Genomic DNA, 22,955 nt, shown 5'->3' with positions numbered 1-22,955 from the left:
GACAGGCAGAGGTTGGAATAGTTTGGAGGGCTCAGAAGACAGGAAAATGTGGGAAAGTTTGGAACTACCTAGAGACTTATTGAATGTCTTTGACCAAAATGCTGATAATGATATGGACAATGAAACAGGCTGAGGGGGTCTCAGATGGAGATGACAAACTTGTTGGAAACTGGAGCAAAGGTGACTCTTGTTATGTTTTAGCAAAGAGACTGGCGGCATTTTGCCCTTGCCCCAGAGATTTGTGGAACTTTGAACTTGAGGGAGATGATTTTGGGTATCCTGAGGAACAAATTTCTAAGCAGCAAAGCATTCAAGAGGTGACTTGAGTGCTGTTAAAGGCATTCCATTTTATGAGGGAAGCAGGGCATAAAAGTTTGGAAAATTTGCAGCCTGACAATGAGATAGAAAAGAAAATCCCATTTCTGAGGAGAAATTCAAGTCAGCTGCAGAAATTTCCGTAAGTAACAAAGAGCCAAATGTTAATCCCCAAAACAATGGGGAAAATATCTCCAGGGCATGTCAGAGGTCTTCATGGCAGCCCCTCCCATCACAAGCCTGGAGACCTAGGAGGAAAAAGTGATTTCACGGGCTGGGCCCAGAGTCCCCGTGCTGTGTGCAGTTTAGGAAATTGGTGCTGTGTCCTAGCCACTCCAGCTGTGGCTGAAAAGGGCCAACACAAAGTTCGGGCCATGGCTTCAGAGAGTGCAAGCCCCAAGCCCTGGCAGCTTCCACATCGTGTTGAGCCTGTGAGTGCACAGAACTGGGGTTTGGGAACCTCCGTCTAGATTTCAGAAGATGTATGGAAAAGCTGGGTGTCCAGGCAGAAGTTTGCTGTAGGGGCAGGGTCCTCATGGAGAACCTCTGCTAGGGCAGTGTGAAAGGGAAATGTGGGGTTGGAGTCCCCACACAGAGTCCTTACTGGGGCACTGCCTAGTGGAGCTGTGAGAAGAGGGCTACCATCCTCTACACCCCAGAATGGTAGATCCACCAACAGCTTGCACCGTGTGCCTGGAAAAGCTGCAGACACTTAACACCAGCCCATGAAGGCAGCCAGGAGGGAGGCTGTAACCTGCAAAGCCACAGGGGTGAAGCTGCCAAAGACCATGGGAACCCACCTCTTGCATCAGCATGACCTGGATGTGAGAAATGGAGTCAAAGGAGATCATCTGGAGCTGTAAGACTTGACTACCTCGCTGGATTTCAGATTTGCGTGGGGCCTGTAACTCCTTTGTTTTGGCCAATTTCTCCCATTTGGAATGGCTGTATTTACCCAATGCCTGTACCCCCATTGTATCTAGGAAGTAACTAACTTGCTTTTGATTCTACAGGCTCATAGGCAGAAGGGACTTGCCTTGTCTCGGATGAGACTTTGGACTGTGGACTATTGAGTTAATGCTGAAATGAGTTAAGACTTTGCGGGACTGTTGGGAAGGCATGATTGGTTTTGAAATGTGAGGACATGTGATTTGGGAGGGGCCAGGGGCAGAATGATATGGTTTGGCTGTGTCCCCACCCAAATCTCATCTTGAATTCCCAAGTGCTATGGGAGGGACCTGGTGGGTGGTAATTGAATCATGGGAGCAAGTCTTTCCTGTGCTGTTCTCATGATAGTGAATAAGTCTCATGAGATCTGATGGTTTTATAAAGAGGAGTTCCCCTGTACAAGCTCTCTCACTTTGCCTGCTGCCATCTATGTAAGATGTGACTTGCTCCTCCTTGCCTTCCACCATGATTGTGAGGCCTCCCCAGCCAAGTGGAACTATGAGTCCATTAAACCTCTTTCTTTTGTAAATTGCTCAGTCTCAGGTGTGTCTTTATCAGTAGCGTGAGAACAGACTAATACAGTCAATATTAAAGAATCATACTTGCATTTACGTAGAAACATAGTTAATTAACTTTAGTTGCTAAGGTCTAGGAAAATGTTAGTATTTATTTGTTGTCAAGAGCAGCATGACAAATCAGTTAGGAAACAGTCCACTAAAAACTTCAAATCATTTTATACAAAATGTAAGAGTCAGGCTGGGTGTGGCGGCTCATGCCTGTAATCCCAGCACTTTGGGAGGCCAAGGCAGGTAGATCACTTGAGGTCAGGAGTTCCAGACCAGCCTGGCCAATATGGTACCCTGTGTCTACTAAAAATACAAATTAGCCAGGCGTGGCGGCACACCTCATGTAGTCCCAGCTACTTGAGATGCTGCGGCAGGAGAATCACTTGAACCTGGGAGGCGGAGGTTGCAGTGAGCCAAGATTTTGTTACTGCACTCCAGCCTGGATGACAGAGCTAGACTCCTTCTCAAAAAAATAAAAATTAGAAAAATCAAAATGTAAGAGTCAAAATATATTGTTACTACAAAGTCTACAAATTCTGTAAAAATTTACATTATAAACCTATAATTTTCTATTGAGTAAAGATATAAAGAGATTAAGTACATAGATAGATATGATCACTCTTTTCATAAAGCTTATATTTTACCTGAAGAGGTAATATACAAAATCACTGTAAAACTATAAAACACTACAAAAATTATTAAGTAAAAATATTAAAGTATGTGAAGGAATATGTTCAAGATAGTACTCAGAGAGTTGTAGAGGCTTATCGTTAACAGTTATCTTAACAATCTATTATTGGCAGTTTTCTTTTCATCCTATTTCACTGGTAAAACTTATTCTTTTTACCTTATCGAGTACCGTAGTCAGGTGCTCCTTACAAGACAAAGATTGGAACAGTTCTATGCACAATAGAGATGATACTGCATGAGGAAGCAATCGGTGGATGATAATAGGAGATGTGGCTATTCCAAAAATGAGTATTAGTGGAAATTCATGGAGATGTTGACTAGTTTTGAAAGACAGACACAAAAGTGAAATTTATTTAGCAAATATATTTCAATACATCATATTTCAACATAAGACAAACTTTATTTTAATGCTTACCTTATAAGACACTGTTAAGGATTATCATTGCAAACACTAAAATTTTCTAAGTCTTTCACTTTCTTCTATTAAACAGAGAAATAATTACTTTCCAGACAGTCTAGCTTTGAAATCAATCTCTTAATAAATGCTCTCATTTTATAAATAAGAACAGAGAGGTCCAGAAAGTTTTCCTGAAGATTATACCATCTTTTTTCTTTTTTTTTTTTTCAGATGGAGTCCTGCTCTGTCACCCAGACTGGAGTGCAGTGGTGCAATCTCAGCTCACTGCAACCTCCACCTCCTGGGTTCAAGCAATTCTCCAGCCTCAGCCTCCCGAGTAGCTGGGACTACATGTGCGTGCCACCATGCCTAATTTTTTAATTTTAGTGGAGATGGGGTTTCACCATATTGGTCAGGCTGGTCTCAAACTCCTGACTTCATGTGATCCACCCACTTCGGCCTCCCAAAGTGCTGGGATTACAGGCGTGAGCCACCATGCCCCGGCCGAAGATTATACAATCTTAAGTGTTAGAAGAGATGTTAGATACCATTCCATTTAATCTCTCATTCAAAGTTTGAGCCCTTTCTATAGTCTTCCTCACTTTTGATGGCTAAGGTAGTCATTAAGTCTAAGCTCCAAAAAAAAGTACAGCTTTTCTGTCACTATTTTGTACTGTGTACTTTCCAAGCATGCTAAGCAGTTCAGTGTCAGTATTAAGAAAAGTCCTAGGATCTGGGCTGGGTGCAATGGTTCATGCAAGTCCTAGGATCTGGGCTGGGTGCGATGGTTCATGTCTGTAATCCCAGCACGTTGGGAGACTGAGGAGGGCAGATCTCTTGAGGCCAAGAGTTTGAGACCAGCCTGGGCGACATGGCAAAACCCCATCTCTACAAAAAATACAAAAATTAGCCGGGCATGGTGGTGTGTGCCTATAGTCCTAGCTACTTGGGGACCTGAGAAGGGAGGACTGCTTAAGCCCAGGAGGTGGAGGGTGCAGTGAGCCAAGATCATGTCACTGCGCTCTAGCCTGGGTGACAGAGCCAGACCCTGTCTCAAAAAAAAAAAAAAAAAAAAAAGAAAAGTCCTAGTATATAGAACTCTTAGAATCAATGAGGGAAAAAAGATCCTATCAAAGTAGAAATTTAAAGTATATTAGTAAATTAGCTGGGTGTGGTGGCTCATGTCTGTAATCCTAGCACTTTGGGAGGCCCCAAAGAGCACTAAGGAAGGCAGATCACCTGAGGTCAGGAGTTTGAGACCAGCCTGGCTAATACGGTGAAACCCTGTCTCTACTAAAAATACAAAAATTGGCTAGACGTGGCAGCGGGCACCTGTAATCCCAGCTACTTGGGAGGCTGAGGCATGAGAACTGCTTGAACTTGGGAGGCGGAGGTGGCAGGGAGTTGAGAAGGCGCCACTGCACTCCAGCCTGGGGGACAGAGCGAGACTCTGTCTCCAAAAATAAAAATAAAAATAAAGTATACTAGTAAATTATTTAACACAATATATAGCTTTAGGCAAATGTAGCTATAACTATTAAAACAAGTTGACATATAGAAGAGGCCAAATAAATTCCATCCTAAAAAATACACCAGGGAAAATGCATGTCACTGGATTTTAAAATAAGAGTTCATTATTTCAATTCTGAGTCTCACATGATTGCTTTGAAGACGCAATGCAATCGTGAAAATAGTTTCTCACTAGAAATATTATATAAATGCAAAATAATGTTATTTAGAAGACACTTTTGCTTAGTAAAACTATATGCAACTCAGAGCATCTAAGGATGGATGGGTATCAGAAAATAAGACCTAATAAAAATCTCAACTTAGCCAGGTATGGTGGCTCACTCCTGTAATCCCAGCACTTTGGGAGGCCGAGGCAGGCAGATCACCTGAGGTCAGGAGTTCGAGAACAGCCTGGCCAACATGGTGAAACTCTGTTTCTACTAAAAATACAAAAATTAGCCAGGTGTGGTGGTGGGCACCTGTAATCCCAGCTACTCAGGAGGCTGAGGCAGAATTGCTTGAACCCAGGAGGCGGAGGCTGCAGTGAGCTGCGATCGTACCACTGCACTCCAGCCTGGGCAACAGAGCAAAGCTCCATCTCAAAAAAAAAAAGAAAAAAACAAAAACAACAAACTCAACCTGGAGTAGTTTATCTATTTAATGGGTGAGTAAGAGACAGTCAATCTTGGTGAGAAAAACCATATTTAATACTATCTTACCATGTCAATTTAAAACTGGCTAAATGTGCCTTTGATTCTCATTCTTGGCTCAAAAAGCAAATGGAAAATCTGATAGGAAGTCTTTGAATATTCAATTATAAAGAATTTGAATACTTTGATTTTTATCCAGTTGGTATTAAAATGAAGATTATACTTTTCAAGTTAAAAGTAGTATTTTCTTAAAAAGGGAGTTTTTCATAAAAGCCAGGTGATACACCATCTACCTGCTGATAATTATGAAGTCTTGTAGTACTTTTGTGGCAAAGCTTTCCATATCCTTCAAGATAACGACAACAGGAGGAGACTGCCATTGGCTAGAAGTAGTCCTTTTTTTGCTTAGCATTTTTGGGTCCGTCTTCTTTTAAGCCATTGCAGAAAGAAAGAGTTAAAGGTAAGCCTTACCACTCAAACAATGTTATAATGCCACATGTTGACATATCTCTCTTTAAATTTCACAATAACACTGTTTATTTTTTTTCTACCGCACGATAAATAGAAACTCAGGTTACTAGAATCTTGCTGTGTCTGACATGGGAATGATAACCAAGAAGAAAAAGGTTCAGTAAAAATCTATAACTCATATGAAATATTTATATTTTCTGCTAAGGAAATGACAGAAAAAAACATGGAAGAGGAAATTTTCTACAAAATTGATTTTTCTGTTGGTAGAAAGTTATATTCTGCTTTGCTTTACAGTGAGAACTAGTATTTTTAATGAAAAAAATATAATGAATAGTAGTACTTGCTACTCTGCCACTGTGAAATTTCAAGCCTGAAATGGATACTAGGTATCATCTGGTCCAATCTCAATTTTTAAAAAGATATCTGACATAAACCAAAAGTAGCATTTGATCTGGAAAGTCTAAAATTGTGGAGCAAATAAGGTATTATGGTAAGTATTAGACGCAGTTTAGTCCCTATATAAAGCAAAATGAAACTTCACTTACGATGATTTCAGCAAAAATGTTGATTGGAAAATGTAACCACAGTATTTTTTTTCCCATACTGTCTGGCTACACAGCACCATAACCTAAGACTATGGTTTTATGACGCAATTACCTAGTGTTAACCTAGGCTATTATTTTTCACCAGACTGTCATGGTAGAATGGAACTTCTTTTTACTTATCTGTTTGTCTAACATACTTTACTTAAAGAACACTGATTCCCTAAGAACTCTAAACATAAAACAAATTAGATTTTAGAAAATACATGATTATTCTTCATTGAACTAAGTTGACAGTGGATACTAGCAGCATGGTTCTATTGGACAAAGCAAACATTGAGGAACATAAGAGATAATATACTAAAGTTATAGTTACTGTCACAGAGACGGAACATGCAACAGAAGCAATTCCTGATGCTCTGTTTTTGTCATTAGAGGACATTCTCCAACAAATAATATGTCCTTGTAAAAACCTAAGCACTTACCCGGAATTAGGCTGCACACTAATAAAAGAACATTTTAAAATTCGAGTAGCATTAGAAAAAATAAATAGCTACTTTTAAATTAACACCTAGTGCTGCAGAAACATATCCTTGTTAGATCAAAACAGTACTGTCTAATATTAATCCAAGCCACATAAATCATACGTCAATTTCCTGGGAGAAAATCATCAGTTTATATCTACCTGTGTGACAGTCATATACCAACTGGAAAGTGAATCCATTGAATAATGTGTCTTTCTTTGGGTGACGTGAACACTTTCCTCCTCTTTGGATTTTATATCTACACAGCAGTCCATCAACTGTGAGATCAACTTTTGCAAAAAATGTTTCATATCTGCGGAATATAAAAAGTAAGAAAGCTTATCTCTGCCTCTTCTAAAAATAAAACCAAAGCTCTTGAAACTTCTTGCTCAGTGTATTACTTTTTTTTGGTAGAATGTGTTTTTTTATACTTACCATCAATACAGCTAATGTAACATTTAACATATTAACTACTGATGCTCATTAGTACCTTCATTAATTCAGACTAAGACTAAACCAAAGCTTATGTATATTATCTTTATTTTTTTTTTTTGAGATGGAGTCTCACTCTGTTGCCCAGGCTGGAGTACAGTGGCAGGATCTCGGCTCAATACAACCTCTGCCTCCCGGGTTCAAGCAATTCTCCTGCCTCAAGCCTCCCCAGTAGCTGGGATTACAGGCGCATGCCACCATACCCAGCTAATTTTTGTATTTTTTAGTAGAGACAGGGTTTTGCCATGTTGGCCAGGCTGGTCTCGAACTCCTCACCTCATGATCTGCCTGCCTCAGCCTCCCAAAGTGCTGGGATTACAAGCATGAAACACTGCTCCCAGCCACTTATGTATATTATCTATAATAAAAAGGTCACAGAAGCAAATGTGTAGATATGCAAACTATGAATTTTAGGAATATGTATTTAAATTACATAGGAAAATAAACAGTTTTCAAGGTCCCTAAGAAAAATCAAGTGTCATATGAATTATTTTACTGATTATAAATCTTTCATATAGCCATTTTTAAAGATGCCTTTAAGGGCTTTTACTTAATTTCAATCAGTTTATGAATATGAAAGCAATATAAGCACATAAATCTCTTTTATCAATCTAATCCAAACAAATTTTACTACATTAGGGCCAGGCATGGTGACTCAAGATGTAATCCCAGCACTTTGGGAAGCCAAGGCAGGAGGATTGTTTGAGCCCAGGAGTTCAAGACCAGTCTGGACAACACAGCAAGACCCAATCTCTACAAACAACAACAACAACAAAACCCCACAATGTAGCTGATGTAGCTGAGCGTAATGGCATGCACCTGTAGTCCTAGGTACTGGGGAAGCTGAAGTGGGAGAACTGCTTGAGGCCAGGAGTTCAAGCTGCACTGAGCTATGATCATGCTACTGTAGTACAGCCTAGGCAACAGAGTGAGACCCTGTCTCAAAAGAAAAAAAAAAAAAAGCTTTTTAATATATTAGTGTGAACACTCTTTATGATTTCATGGGTTCACATGCTCAGGATTAGCTCTGTCAGTGGACTATTTTTCACCATGGTGGCTTTTCAAAGTGGGACAATAAGATGATTTATGGCTGAAACATGAGCCCATGTGGTCTACTCTCTTTTGAGCTGAACAAGAGCTCCTCATTCCCCAATTCTCAGCTTTCTGTCCTAAGTCTTTCTACTTATTAAACGTTTCACTGGGTTAAAGAATGCATCTCACAAAATGCCTGGACTGCTACTGGCAGTTAAGCTGATAGGGCAGAAATGGGTCAAGAACAAAGACAGCAAAAGAAGGCAGAGTTCTGTAATAGTCACAATTACTCTGAGAGCCCCCAAACCTCACCCTGCCCAAAACATAGCACTGTGTTCTTTCCACCAAAAAAAGGGATAAAGAAAGCCTGAAAAAGAGAGAAAAGGATGAAAGAAGCCTGTAACATCTCATCAAGGTTATTATGGCATTTATATTTTACCTGGACAATCTTTAGCTTGCAATGAGACTACATATGGTGTGACATTATTCTGAAGGGCCTCTGTTAGACTTCTGAATGTCAAATCATGATCTGTGACATTCACACCTATGAGATAATACATCAATATTACATCACCATTTTTATTAATAATAATTTAATGACAAAAGCTATTTAACATATCAAGCAAACAAGTAAAAACATTTAAAAAATGATTAATAACAGAAACCAAGGAAATATACTATATAAATGAGATATCCATTAACAATAGCTATCCAAAGGCATACACTATATTTGTCAGGAAAGATATTTTGCACAATTCCTCTTTCAAAAAAATTACTGGGATGTGCACTTGAAAGCTTCTTTTTTTTTTTTTTTTGAGACAGAATCTCGCTCTGTCATCCAGGCTGGAGTGCAGCAGCTCAATCTCAACTCACTGCATCCTTCACCTCCCAAGTTCAGGTGATTCTCCTGCCTCAGCCTCCTGAGTAGCTGGAATTACAGGCATGTGCCACCACACCGGCTAATTTTTGTAGTTTTAATAGAGACAGGGTTTCACCACGTTGGCCAGGCTGGTCTCAAACTCCCGACCTCAAGTGATCCACTCGCCTCAGCCTCCCAACGTGCTGGGATTACAGGCGTGAGCCACTGTGCCCAGCCGACCCTTGAAAACATCTTAGAAGTAATTTCATTGCTTTGTCAAATTCCTAACAAGCTCTTTAAGGAAATTAAAACTGGCCAGGTGCAGTATAGCTCATGCCCATAATCCCAGCACTTTGGGAGGATCACTTGAAGCCAGGAGTTCAAGAACGGCCTGGCAAACATGGTGAGACCCTGTCTCTATAAAAATTTTAAAAAAGTAAAACTATGGGTTCTTTTGGTATTTACGGAATCCCTGGTTTTCATTTCTGCAAATCAGAGTTTCAGGGCACCGCATACAGTTATCAAATTTTTGACTGAAAAATTTCCCACTACTTTGGAAAAAAATTCTGTTAACTGGTATCTTCCCTAATATAACCATCTGTGATTTCTAGAAAGTCATTTGGTGCTTAGGCAGATAACAGCAGCAGCCACTTTCAAACTGCTTAAGAGTTACAGTTGCAAAACTTTCATTGCTTGGAAGAAAAAGAAAAATTTCAGAATCATCCATGCCAGCAATAATAAACCATTTTTTTTCCCCTAGGAGAGCCAAAGAATAAAAATATTAGCAGACTATTTTTTAAATGGATATTGAAAATAGAAAATATCAAAATGATTCCTAGCATGCATTATGGTCTATGATTATAATAACGCATCCCTGAACAAATTTAGAAGTTCAGTAAAACACTGGGTTATCTTGGCTTTCACTGACTGGCTATAAGCTATTTATTAATAACATTATATTCGTTATATTTATATTATAAAACAATGAACTTGTCTATCACAAACAAGATAATCAACAATGTGTTTAACTAGAAAAATGTTCTCCTCAGACCATGATTTTAAAACATTCTTTCCATTAGCTTGGTACAAGTGGGCCATCACTGGGCCTCAGTTTTTCCTCAAATGGGAGAATTTTTAGATGTTGCATTGTAAAGCTGGTCCACAGCATAATAAAAATCATTCCCTTGAGTCTTATTAGTGTGGTCCTGGGACTATGGGCATCAGCTGGTACCCTGTTAGAAATGTAAAATTTCAGGCCCCACCCCAGACCCATTAACCAAAATCTACATTTTAATATGATCCCTGGAGGTTATTTGTGGGTGCATTGAGGTTGAGAATTAATTCCTTATCTCAGAGCTAACTAGCATAACAAATCTTGAATAAATTGAAAGAGAAATTAAGAGCATGTTTGGAACCCAAATAAATTCAACTTTGTTTTCAAAGGGAATGAAGAAAATTTGCTAATATTCCAAAGAAATTTTTTCCATTGTGCTGGAATCCAAATGTTTGGTAAAGATGAGATATTAATGATGGATGTTTAAGTACTTAAGAAATTTACAACCTGCAATTTGAAAGCAATTTATGTGCAATTCATCCAAACACCTCCTTGTAGGTAATTAACATGAATATAATGAAACAATCTAAGATGGAAAAACTATGCACAGGAAAATAAAATTAAGGTCATAGAGTAATTCCATTGAAGATACGACTTAAAAAAGTATGAAAACCAAATCTACTAACACTGGTAGTTTCTTTATTACCAAATCTCATATACTCTTGTAATGTATCTACAAAGAAAGAGTAAAACAAATATATTTTCCCTTCCGACCAAAAGTTGGGGAGAACATTAGCTAGATAAATTCCTTTTAATTTACAAACATATGATCGTCTGTAAAGATAAGGAATTTTTATTGGTTTTTGAAAATATGTAATATAAACTATAGTTGGTTTAATTGTACAAATAAGAGAGACAAAATAGGCTCATCAAAACAGGTCCTTCCACTATTCTCAACAATAAAAAAAAATTTAAAAACGAAATACACAGAGATGCATGCATGAACAAACATACGCATATATACCAAGAACAAGAGCAGCAGTTGGAATTTCTCTGAGTTTTATTTGACCGCCCAAGTCTCTTGAATTCTTCTGGAATCCAGAATGTGATTTTTGCAGAAATTCAATCAGATTGCCAAACAAGTTTTTATTTAATTCCTCTTGTAGTCGCTACAAAGAACACACAAAAACTTATTATTATTAGAAATAATAATCTGATGTCTTTCCTGGTTGTGGAAAGAAAATTGTCATGGATTCAATGATGTAAAATGTTCAAAAGATGAACCTAATTAAAAAATGTTTTTTCCTTAAATCTCTAGTAATTAGTGCTCTGGGTTCCCCCATTAAAAATTCCCTCTCAAGCCTGGTCGGCATAGTGAGACCTCATCTTTATAGATAAAAGACAAATTAGCTGGGTGTAGTGGTGCACATCTGTGGTCCCAGCTTCTAGGGAAGCTGAGGTGAGAGGGTCACTTGAGTCTGGGAGGTCAAGGCTGCAGTAAGCTGTGATCATGCCACTACACGCCAGCCTGGGTGACAGAGCAAGACCTTGTCTCAAAAAAAAAAATTGTATATATATATATATAAAAAATATATATGTATATATTATATATTGTATATGTGTATATATATAAATGTGTATATATATATAATATATATTATATATATATGATATATGACATTAAAGGGTTTGGATTTTGTCCGATGGGGAGCACCACTGAAGGGATGTGAAGTAAAGACATAATTGGATCAGGGTTAAGAAGGGTTAATCTGGCAACAGGGCTGGAGGGGTTGCCTGGAATTGGGCTGCATTTGCCTTGAAAAGGGTCTTTTCTAATTTGGCCAATGGTGTCAGGGATGCCAGTCAGGAGGATATAACAATCCAGATTCAGAAATGAAGACGGCCTAAACTGGAAACCACAAATTCAAATACCTTGAAGGATCACATGGAATACGTGAATGAGCCTTTGCTCATTACCACTAGGTGTAAATCAGTAAGGACTGGTAGGCGGCAGTAATAAACTGGAAAGTATATAACCTTCCGAAAGGCAATTAAACCAAAAACTACAACATTGTGTTGGCCAAAAAAAAAAAAAAGTTGTCAGCCTAAAATGCTGGCCCTAGAGCTACCAATTTGCTATAGTGAAGAAATGTTTCTGAGCTGGAATATAAAGATGAGAAAGTGAAGGAGTTTAGAAACAGCTTGATTTCACAGTTGTATACCTGAAAGGATAATTTAAGAGCGTCACCATTTGAAAGCTCCTTGCCTTAACAACTATCATAAACATCTGTTCCACTCACAAGAAATATGAGTTTTTTTTGTTTTTGTTTTTGAGACAAGATCTCTCTCTGCTGCCCAGGCTGGAGTGCCGTGGTACTATCTCGGCTCACTGCAACCTCCACCTCCCAGGCTCAAGTTATCCTCCCAACTTAGCCTCCTGAGTAGCTGGAATTACAAGTGCACACCACCATGCCCAGCTAGTTTTTGTAGCTTTTGTAGATACAGGGTTTCACCAAGTTGCCCAGGCTGGATTATGGTTGTTTTTTTAAGGATATACAGGCTATGCTTGACCAATACTTCCTATATTTCATCAATACTCTTGTAAACTGGTGGAAAGGAAGATGAGACGCAACAAAAATGAGACTTAGGGTGTTACAGAAAAGTTATTAAAAAAAGTATTCACCTCATTTTCAGATTTCATCTGCTGCCATATCAACTGATAAGTTTCGAATCGAAGCTTACTGTCCTCAGGCTCATTTTTCCCTTTGTTAAAATAGTCCTCTAAAAACAGAAAGAAATAAGTCAGTTTCTTTTTTCATATAATAGTATAAGTTATAGATCTTATGTGCAAAGTTACACAGTAAGTGACAGAAGTGGAATTTTTTTTTTTTTTTTTGATATGGAGTCTCACTCTGTCACCCAGGCTGGAGTGCAGTGGCATGATGTTGGCTCAGTGCGATCTCCGCCTCCCGGGTTCAAGTGATTCTCTCCTGCCTCAGCCTCCCGAGTGGCTGTGACTACAGGCGCGTGCCACCACGCCCGCTCAATTTTGTATTTTTAGTAGAGATGGGGTTTTACCATGTTGGCCAGGCTGGTCTCAAACTCCTGACCTCAAGTGATCTGCCCGCCTTGGCCTCCCAAAGTACTGGGATTACAAGTGTGAGCCACCTTGCCTGGCCTTAATTTTTTTTATATTCATCAAAAACATATATTTGGGGACAGGTAACATTCAATATCCTCTGTATTTCATTTTTTATAATCTTTTATTTTTACCATATTTATGGCATATTTAAGATTAAAAATGTCAATCTTTCTACTGTATTTCTATCATTTGCTTTTGAATTTCTAACAGTTTTTATTAAGTGGCTTTTTTGAGTTATATACATTTAATAATGTTTTCATTATTTGCTGTTATTCTACAACCTTGTATACTTTGTTTCATACATTTGCTTTGAACTCTCCTCTATTGAATGACTTACTACTACTATTCTTACATTTTTCCACTGACATAGTTTAGTCCAGTCTTTCATTTATTCTGTCTGTATATTTTTGTATCCTTTTTGAATGTTTTCTCCAAATGGTTAGCTATTTGTGAAAATACCATTTATTGCACTGGCTTTCAAACTTTTCAAACTATGATCCACATTAAGGAATACACTTTACATCTCCCGAGTAGCTGGGACTACAGGCGCCCGCGACCACATCTGGCTAATTATATTTTTAGCAGAGACGGGGTTTCACCACATTGGCCAGGCTGGTCTTGAACACCTGACCTCAAGTGATCTGCCCACCTTGGCCTCCCAAAGTGCTGGTATTACAGGCATGCATCACCCCACCTAGCCAGAGGACACTATTATTAAGAGACAAAGCAGGCCAGCGTGGTGGCACATGCCTGTAATCCCAGCGCTTTGGGAGGCCAAGGTGGGCGGTTCATTAGCTCAGGACTTGGAGACCACCCTGGCCAACATGGTGAAACCCCATCTCTGCTAAAAATACAAAAATTAGCCGGGCGTGGTGGCATACACCTGTAGTCCCAGGTACTCAGGAGGCTGAGGCAGGAGAATCACCTGAACCTGGGAGGCAGAGGTTGCAGTGAGCTGAAATTGTGCCACTACACTCCAGCCTGGGCGACAGAGCAAAACCTTGCCTCAAAATAAATAAATAAATAAATAAATAAATAAATAATAAAAAAAAGAGACAAAGCATAACAACAAGGTACCTTTAAAAAGAACAAAAATAGTCACTTTACATTAATAGGTAAAATCATAGCATAACATGAAAGTGGCAAATCAAGACACAATTTTTATGTGCAGAATAATGCCGCATCAAAATACACATGAAAAACCTCTTAGAAACTGGGAAACACAGCAGTAGGATACTTTAAACTGTTACCATGACTTCTCTCAGTCTGTTACAGATCAGGTAGGTAAATTTAAAAACTACACTGAAGAATATAAGCTCTCACTGTTGCCAGGTTTCTACCTGCCTCAGCTCCTATTCACAGTGCTATACTTCAGTGTGGGCATCTCCTACAGTGCCAGTGCTGCTGCCAGTCTCTCTCTCTCCAGTTCCTATCCAGTTGTTTTGCTGGATATGCAGTCATCCACAGAATACTGAGGAGAGGGAGAGTTACCAGTCTTAATTACGTGCCCAAGTGTCTTCAGTCAGGGGACAGATGGTGGGCAAAATGCAGAGCATCTTCCTACTTCTTCAGTCAATCTGTTTCAACAACTGAAGCCAGTGAAGGCAAATGTTAAAGTCTGGGTATGTTTCCCTCATTCCTGCTCCATCTGCCTTATAATCAGGGTCAATTCCTCAAAGATTTTCATATTATAACACTACCCGTTGGTCTTAGAGCCACATAATGAAAAAAAAAAAAAAAAGCCTAGCAAACTTCTAAAGCAAAATTCAAATCATACAATTATACACATCAGGTTTACTAGTACTAAAAACTATAAACCAATCCTAATAAGTTGTAGCTTAAATTCAATACAAAAAGTTCTAAGTAGAAACTTGGCCTTATATAATGAGAGGCAGTATTAAGCTATGGTTAAATCATGAGCTCTGGAATCAGACAGGTTGGGTTCAAATCCTAGCTCTATCATTTACTAACATTATAACATTGAGAAAGTTATATGTCTAAGTATCCTTATATATTTCAATGGCGATAATACATTCCTTGTAGTTTGCTGAGGGGATTAATCAAATTAACACATATAAAATGATTGAAACAGTCTGGGTCTATAATCCCAGCGCTTTGGGAGGCCAAGGCAGGTGGACTGCTTGAGCTCAGGATTTGAGACCAGCCTGGACAACAAAGTGAGATCTCACCTTAAAAAAAAAAAATAAATTAGCAAGCAAGGTGACATGAGCCTGTAGTCCTAGCTGAGGCTAAGGCAGGAGGATTCCCGGAGCCCAGGAGCTCAAGTTTGCAGTGGACTATGATTGTGCCACTGCACTCCAGCCTGGGTGACAGAGTGAGATCTTGTCTTGAAAAACAAAACAGTCTGGCACACTGTAAACACCCAAGAAATATTAACAACTGTATTAGTTATAATTACATTGGTGATGATATTAGATGTCACTGCATGCTATGTGTCCCTAATGATAATGGGGGAACAAGTCTTTAATTTTCTCTGACCTATTTCTAGTAAGTTGAGCAATCTGCAACATTAAAGAAATGTGTGGCCAGGCATGGTGACTCACGCCTGTAATCCCAGCACTTTGGGAGGCCAAGGTGGGAGGATCACTTGAACTCAGGAGTTCAGGACCAGCCTGGGCAACATAGTAAGATCCCATCTCTATTTAAAAAAAAAAAATTATATATATATATGTGTGTGTGTGTGTGTGTATCATTACTTAAAAAAAATCCTATTCTATATATTCAAGTTATCCATTTATTTCCTTAGTCAAACAGTGGCATAGTTCATTTTTTCAATTCAAAACTAGTACATGGGTATGCTTAATTCCGTATCATAATTTTTCCACTGGAATTAATTTTCACAGTGCTGAATATGGAATGTATATACTCAATAACCCCGTGGGGAGCTTTTGAAAAATTCTAACACTTAGGCCCCACTCTTGAGATTCTAATTCAATTGATCCGGGTTAGGGTCTTAGCATTGGCACAGGTTGAGCATCTCTAATCCAAAAATCTGAAATCCTCCAGAATCTGAAACTTTTTGAGTACCAACATGATGCCACAAGTGGAAAATTCCATATCTCACCTCAAGTGACAGGTCGCAGTCAAAACACAGCCAAAACTTTGTTTCATGCACAATATTATTTAAAATATTATGTAAAATTTGTTTCAGGCTATGTGGTTAAGGTGTATATGAAACATGAATGAATTTTATTTTTAGACTTGGGTCTCATTCCCAAGATTATCTCATTATATACAGGTATATATTTCAAAATCTGAAAAAATTCCAATAACCAAAACACTTCTGGTCCCAAGATTTGGGATAAGGAACTCTCACCCTGCATTTTTTCAAAGTCCCACAAGTTGGAATTGAATAAGGTCACTAGATTGTATTAATATCAGTTTCTTAATTGTGACACTGTACTATAGTTATGTAAGATACTGCCACTGGGGATAACTGGTCGTAGGGTACTTACTGGTGGAAGAGTATTACCTGTAATTATATGTGCATCTACAATTATATTAAAATAAGACTTTTTCAAAGTTCCCCAAATGATTCTAATGTGAAGCTATGATTGAGAACCAGTGCAATAAATACTTTGACAGTAATACTGGATTTGATTGAAGAAGTCAAGTCTTCTTAATTTGATCACTAAACAGGTATCAGGATATAAATGAAAAAAGTGAAGACAGTATCTTTTTTTATTAATTGAATTTTATTGAGGTATAATTTACAAATAATTAAACACAACCATTTTAACAGTTTGACCCAGGTATATACTTACATAACCACTCTGTCAACAGAGAACATTTCCATCACTCGAGAAAGTTCCCTCTTGCCTTTTTGCAGTTAATTCCCCCTACTTCATCCCAGGAAACCACTGGGACTTTAAGACAACCTGTGTTGTTTTTGCCTTAAAAAAAAAACAACAAAAAAACAAACAGCCGAGCACAGTGACTCACACCTGTAATCCTAGCACTTTGGAAGGCTAAGGTGGGCAGATCACAAGGCCGGGAGTTCGAGATCAGCCTGGCCAACATAGTGAAACCCGATCTCTACTAAAAAATACAAAAATTAGCCAGGCATTGTGGCGCATGCCTGTAGTCCCAGCTACTCGGGAGACTGAGGCAGGAGAATCGCTTGAACCTGGGAGGCGGAGGTTTCAGTGAGCTGAGATCATGCTGAGAGCTAGACTCCGTCTCAAAAAAAAAAAACAAAAACAAACAAACAAATTAGGCTGGCCACAGTGGCTCACACCTGTAATCCCAGCACTTTGAGGTCTGAGGTGGGAGGATCACTTGAGCCCTGGAATTCAGGACCAACCTGGGCAACAAAGTGAGACCCTGTCTCTACAAAAAATTTTAAAAAATAATTAGCCAGGCGTCGTAGCGCATGCCTGTAATCCCAGGTACTTGGGAGGCTGAGGTGGGAGGATCATTTAAGCCCAGGAGTTTTCAAGGCTGCAGTGAGCTATGATCAGGCCACTGAACTGAAGCCTGGGTGACAGACTGAGACCCTGTCTCTAAAATAAATAAACAAACAAAACCAAAAGAAATGTCTTTCCTCTCTTACACACATGGGTATATGAGTGTGTGAGTATGCATATGTCTGAGTGAGTGATAAAAATCCACTCCCTTAATAACATGAGTATGTGTGTCTATGAGTGATTAAAACTCAATAATTTAACAAATTTGTTTTATGAGATGAAGAGTGATTGAGAACTGTGTGGGACCCTGGTGCTTCCGAGAGATGATGGAGGGTGCAAACTGGTAGAAAGGATGTGAAGACTAAGAGAGGAAATCTGGGCCACTTGGAAATATGTAGCCATTGTGAGAGTAGAAAGTCTTCCGCTACTCATTCTCAGCTTTTTCCCTTCCCTCAGGCTAGTGAGAGATAGGAGTCTTGGAACACAAACTATAAGGCCAAGGTGGTAACAATCCATAATAACACAAATTTATTCACATGGTATTTATGATAGTCTTACAAAGCACTACATGTTAGCTCTTAGAGAGATAGAATGAGAATAGGGAGAAATCTTAGTGATAAGTGAGTATAGTTGCTCATTATACAGATGAAGAGACTTAGGGAAAGGTTAAACAGCAGGGCCAAAGCCATAGAGCTGGTCAGGCTCAGGATCACACTCCAATTCCTTTACTTATAGTCCAGGTGATTCCATAACTTTGTGCTCTAGCAGGTAGAATTACTGTAAGAGATCCAAGACCTTGGGCTTTTTTCTCAGCATGTATTGATGTGCACAGCATTTATCCCTAAGTTAGAACATGCAATATTCTAACACACATGTAGTTACTAAGCCCTAAGTTCTAAAATGCTCCATACAGATAGATGATTGCTTTAATTTACTTTGCCAAGTTTATTCATAAAATGGAATATCACATCAAAATTTTTAGGCATATTTAAGTCTCCCCATGAATATTGTATTTTAACTCAAAAATAATTTTTATACAATTTTCATTAGAAAATATATACAAATTTATAATCATTCTTTCTTAGGTTTTCCTTATGTTACTAATTATCATTTTATTTTCTAAATAACATTTCCCCCATCATTAGAAATCTGGGTTGCCAGTCAGCCTTTATTGTTTTGATTACTTCATCAAGGATCAAAATGTTTCTCTAGCAGAAACTCACTTTCATTTCTAAAGTTGTAGATAAAAAAACAATGGCAGAGAAGTAATCAAAAAGACAATCTCTTTTAAAGAATAGCAGCATATCCTTTGAAGGAAATTTGCTTCCAACTTACCTTTGGAAGGTGTAATTGGATTCTCTTTTCAATTAGAGCCCTGGGGTGTCCTCTTATCTCTTTGACCAATGCCTTGGAACATAAATGCTACATCAACATGGCAAGTAAGCCAAGGTTAGACAAGAGAATTACTAAATTCAATTAGGGTTAGTTCCTAATAGTTTAAGAAGGTAGGGAATAAAAAATTTAATATTCAGACACCTTACCTATTGGCAGAGAGATCTTTCTCTTTTTGGAGCTTGGCTTAAAAACAAAGCAACCCTATAAAAAGAAAGACAAAAAGCATAAAGTCAAAGTAGCCAAGGAGCAGAGAAATCTGATTAACCAAATATTTTATGGGTAAGCACTTTTTTAAAAAAAGATGGTAGGGGAGAGAACACATTTCTTTCAGGTTCTAAGAAATCACATCACTTCTCTCTGACCTATAGAAGGAAAATTCTAAAACAACAAGGGGGACTATCTACTCTCTCCCCTCCCTCCCATGAGATGCCCATTTTTGATTTTGCTCTTTGACACCTGATCTAAGAGGTAGACAAAGAAAATAAAAGCTGATTAAATTTAAGCCCAGAAAGGTTCCATTTTCATAAACTTAAAGGAATTAATACTATACATTAAAATGGGTTGGGCACGGTGGCTCATGCCTGTAATCCCAGCACTCTGGGAGGCCAAGGCGGGTGGATCACAAGGTCAGGAGTTTGAGACCAGCCTGGCCAACATGGTGAAATCCTGTCTCTACTAAAAATGCAAAAATTAGCCAGGCGTGTTGGTGTGAGCCTGTAATCCCAGCTACTCGGGAGGCTCAGACAGAAGAATCACTTGAACCCTGGAGATGGAGGCTGCAGTGGGCTGAGATCGTGCCATTGCACTCCAGCCTGGGCAACAAAGAGCGAAGCTCTGTCTCAAAAAATAAATAAATAAAAATGAAGATTAAAAAGGTTGAAAATAGTGATGTTCTCCCAACCTGAAACTTATTTAAACTCGAAGTATCTATAACCTTAGTAGTAAATAGATAATTGCAGCTGTTTCACTCTACATACTTCTCTTCATCTGATAAATGCCTACTCATTTATCCATTAAAGTTTGACTCAACACTCATCTCCTTCAGGAAACCTTTCACAATTCTCTAGCCAGAAATTCTCCTTTCCCCGAGATCTCTCAGTACTTGAACATCTTTATTTTGCATTGTTTTAAGTCACTTTAATTGTATATCGTAGTTGTTTATGGGTGTGTCTCCCTGAGTAGACGGTGAGTGCCTTCAAGCACAAACTGTATTTTATTTATAATTGTTTCTCCAATGTTTGGAATAGTGCTAACATACATATTAGGCAATCAGTATATGGAATGAATTAAATGCTTGCCAAATAACTGTCCTGGTAATTTCCCAGCTATGTTTAGTTTCATATTATTGTTTGACCAGTGGTAGATCGCCCCCAAGTTAGTGGTCCTAGTCTATTCTACCAATTCTAAAGTCATACATGATGGATAGCTTATAATTTTTTTTGGTTTGTTTGTTTGTTTGTTTGAGACAGAGTCTCGCTCTGTCGTCCAGGCTGGAGTGCAATGGTGCGATCCTGGCTCACTGCAACCTTTGCCTCCCGGGTTCAAGTCATTCTCCTGCCTCAGCCTCCTGAGTAGCTGGGATGACAGGTGCCCACCACCATGCCTGGCTAATTTATTGTATTTTTAGTAGAGACGGGGTTTCACTATGTTGGCCAGGCTGGTCTCGCACTCCATCTCGTGATCCATCTGCCTCGGCCTCCCAAAGTGCTGGGATTAGAGGCATGAGCCACTGCACCCGGCCTGATGGATAACTTCTTAAAGATTTCGATTTCTATGGAAAATAAAAGACAGAATGAAAGAACGATACCTAGGAAAAGTTGTCTCAGGATAGTGTTAAAGACCGCTGTGCAAATATAAAGTAGCCATTTGGATTACATGTTCCAATTTAAGAACTGTGCCTTAGATTCTTTTTTCTGCTATTGTTGAGACACAGTCTCCCTCTGTTGCCCAGGCTAGAGTGCAATGGCACAATCTTGGCTCACTGTAACCTCTACCTCCCGGGTTCAGGCGATTCTCCTGCCTCAGCCTCCTGAGAGGCTGGGATTACAGGCGCCCACCAACATGCCAGGCTAATTTTTTATTTTAGTACAGATGTGGTTTCACCATGTTGGTCAGGTTGGTCTCGAACTCCTGACCTCAGATGATCCACCCACCTCGGCCTCCCAAAGTGTTGGGATTACAGGCATGAGCCACTGCACACAGCCCTGTGCCTTATATTCTTATATCTGCAACTAGCAGAAGTGTGCGAAATCACATACATATTTAGAAAAATCATGTGATACCATGACAAACCTGTCATTACCTCCTTTCCAAATCCACCTGCAATTCAGTAAAGGAAAAAGGAGCTTCAAAGGAGCAAGACATGAGGAGTGATCAGAAAGGATCTTAATATAGGGCAGTGGTAGTAACATGGTTAACCATTTGGAACTGCTGGTCAAGTGATGGTGTTTGAGATAGAGGAAGGCCAACAGCCAGAAAATTTCATAATGAAAGAGACACTAAAATGTTTTGATATGTTTAAGGACCGGGCGTGGTGGCTCACGCCTGTAATCCTAGCACTTTGGCTGGTGGATCACTCGAGGTCAGGAGTTCGAGACCTGCCTGGCCAACATGGTGAAACCCTGTCTCTTCTAAAAATACAAAATTAGCTGGGTGTGGTGGGGCATGCCTGTAATCCCAACTGCCCGGGAGGCTGAGGTTGCAGTGAGCCGAGATCGTGCCACTGCACTCCAGCCTGGTAACAGAGCAAGACTCTGTCTCAAGAAAAAAAAGAAAAGAAAAAGAAAAAAAGCTTGCAGTTCCATAAATTCATGAAATAGTTCTTAAAGCTTCTTATTCATGTAAGGTCTCATCCCAATACAGACATCTGTTATAATACCAAAAATGCTTTCCTGAAAAATCTTACTTTCTGCAAGATACATAAAAATAAGAGGTGCTTATGCAATCAACAGGATTAAGGGATAGACCATTCAAAACCTACAGAACATTATAACCAGGACAAAATAAAACCAGTACCATTTCTAATAAAAATACTACCTTTAAATCTCTACTAGCATAACCTTAAACCCCAGGGCTTGTCCTTTTTCCTTGAGATGTAGTCTTTAAAAGCACTGCTTCTCATAAACCGTTTTAATCAAAATAAAAAATCAGATCCATGATATAGCCTTCTTCATCAATCCATTGTTTTAACATAGGGAGAATGTAGCTTCTTCATTTGCATTTTTCAGCTTTCTCAGACAGCTTAACTTCAGGGGCTTCCCGCTGCACTTATAATAGAACTCAAGGTCTTACTTTTCGTGGTCCAGAACAGCGCTGTCCAACAGAACTTTCTGTAATGATAGAAATGTCCTATATCTGCACTATCTAAAATGGTAGCTGCAGCCACATGTGATGATTGAGCACTTGAAATGTGGTTAGTGCAACGGAGAAACTGAATTTTTACTTAATCTTACTTTAACTCAAATTTAAATAGCCACATGTGGTGAGTGACTAACACATTGGACAATACAGCTCTAGGGCTTATCTTCTTACCAACTACACTATGTCTTGCAATTTCTTGCCATCTAGGTAGCCAACATGAGGAGGTCTATAAGATACCCCACCACACACACCCGCATCCACATTACTTTTTCATTCTCATTTTTCATGACGCTCCCACTCTTTGTCTACTTTCTGATTATGATTTTCAAATTCCTCTAATATGCCATTTTATTTCTATCTTCTGGGCCGAAGAAACATGCTGTTCTTTCTGCCCTCCTCGCCCTAATCCTTAACCTAACTTCTACTCATTTTTCAGGTCTCAGCGAAAGGGTCACTTTCTCCAAAAAGCCTCCGCTAACCCCCGGCAACCTATATTAGGTTCTTCCCACTCTTCCGTTGTCTGCCTAGAACTCTTTTCCTTGCTAACACTTAAAATTTGTGATCGTCAGTTTATCTATGTTT

The 22,955-nt window shown here is 39.0% G+C and overlaps 1 protein-coding gene across 20 annotated transcripts in view; it reads right to left on the bottom strand.

Moving 5' to 3' along the window:
- Positions 1 to 22,955, bottom strand: part of ORC3 (origin recognition complex subunit 3) — a 75,999-nt gene that overhangs the window by 52,278 nt on the left and 766 nt on the right. For 8 of the 20 annotated variants that reach the window (XM_001156658.7, XM_009451622.5, XM_009451621.5 and 5 more), the window contains exons 2-8: positions 19,160 to 19,214; positions 12,733 to 12,830; positions 11,074 to 11,218; positions 8,576 to 8,680; positions 6,774 to 6,925; positions 5,369 to 5,502; positions 2,677 to 2,836 (exon numbers count right to left, since the gene is read on the bottom strand). In XM_001156658.7, the coding sequence (XP_001156658.2) occupies positions 2,677 to 2,836; positions 5,369 to 5,502; positions 6,774 to 6,925; positions 8,576 to 8,680; positions 11,074 to 11,218; positions 12,733 to 12,830; positions 19,160 to 19,214 (849 nt within the window). Of the gene's footprint in view, positions 1 to 2,676; positions 2,837 to 5,368; positions 5,503 to 6,773; positions 6,926 to 8,575; positions 8,681 to 11,073; positions 11,219 to 12,732; positions 12,831 to 18,953; positions 19,041 to 19,159; positions 19,215 to 22,955 lie in introns of all 20 variants that reach the window. The other 12 variants (XM_016955987.4, XM_063812526.1, XM_063812528.1 and 9 more) reach the window with 2 other exon arrangements.

Source organism: Pan troglodytes, chromosome 5 (genome assembly GCF_028858775.2).
Source record: "Pan troglodytes isolate AG18354 chromosome 5, NHGRI_mPanTro3-v2.0_pri, whole genome shotgun sequence".
NCBI lineage: Eukaryota > Metazoa > Chordata > Mammalia > Primates > Hominidae > Pan > Pan troglodytes.
The sequence above is the reverse complement of the archived record's forward strand: the minus strand, read 5'-3'. Positions and strand labels throughout refer to the sequence as shown.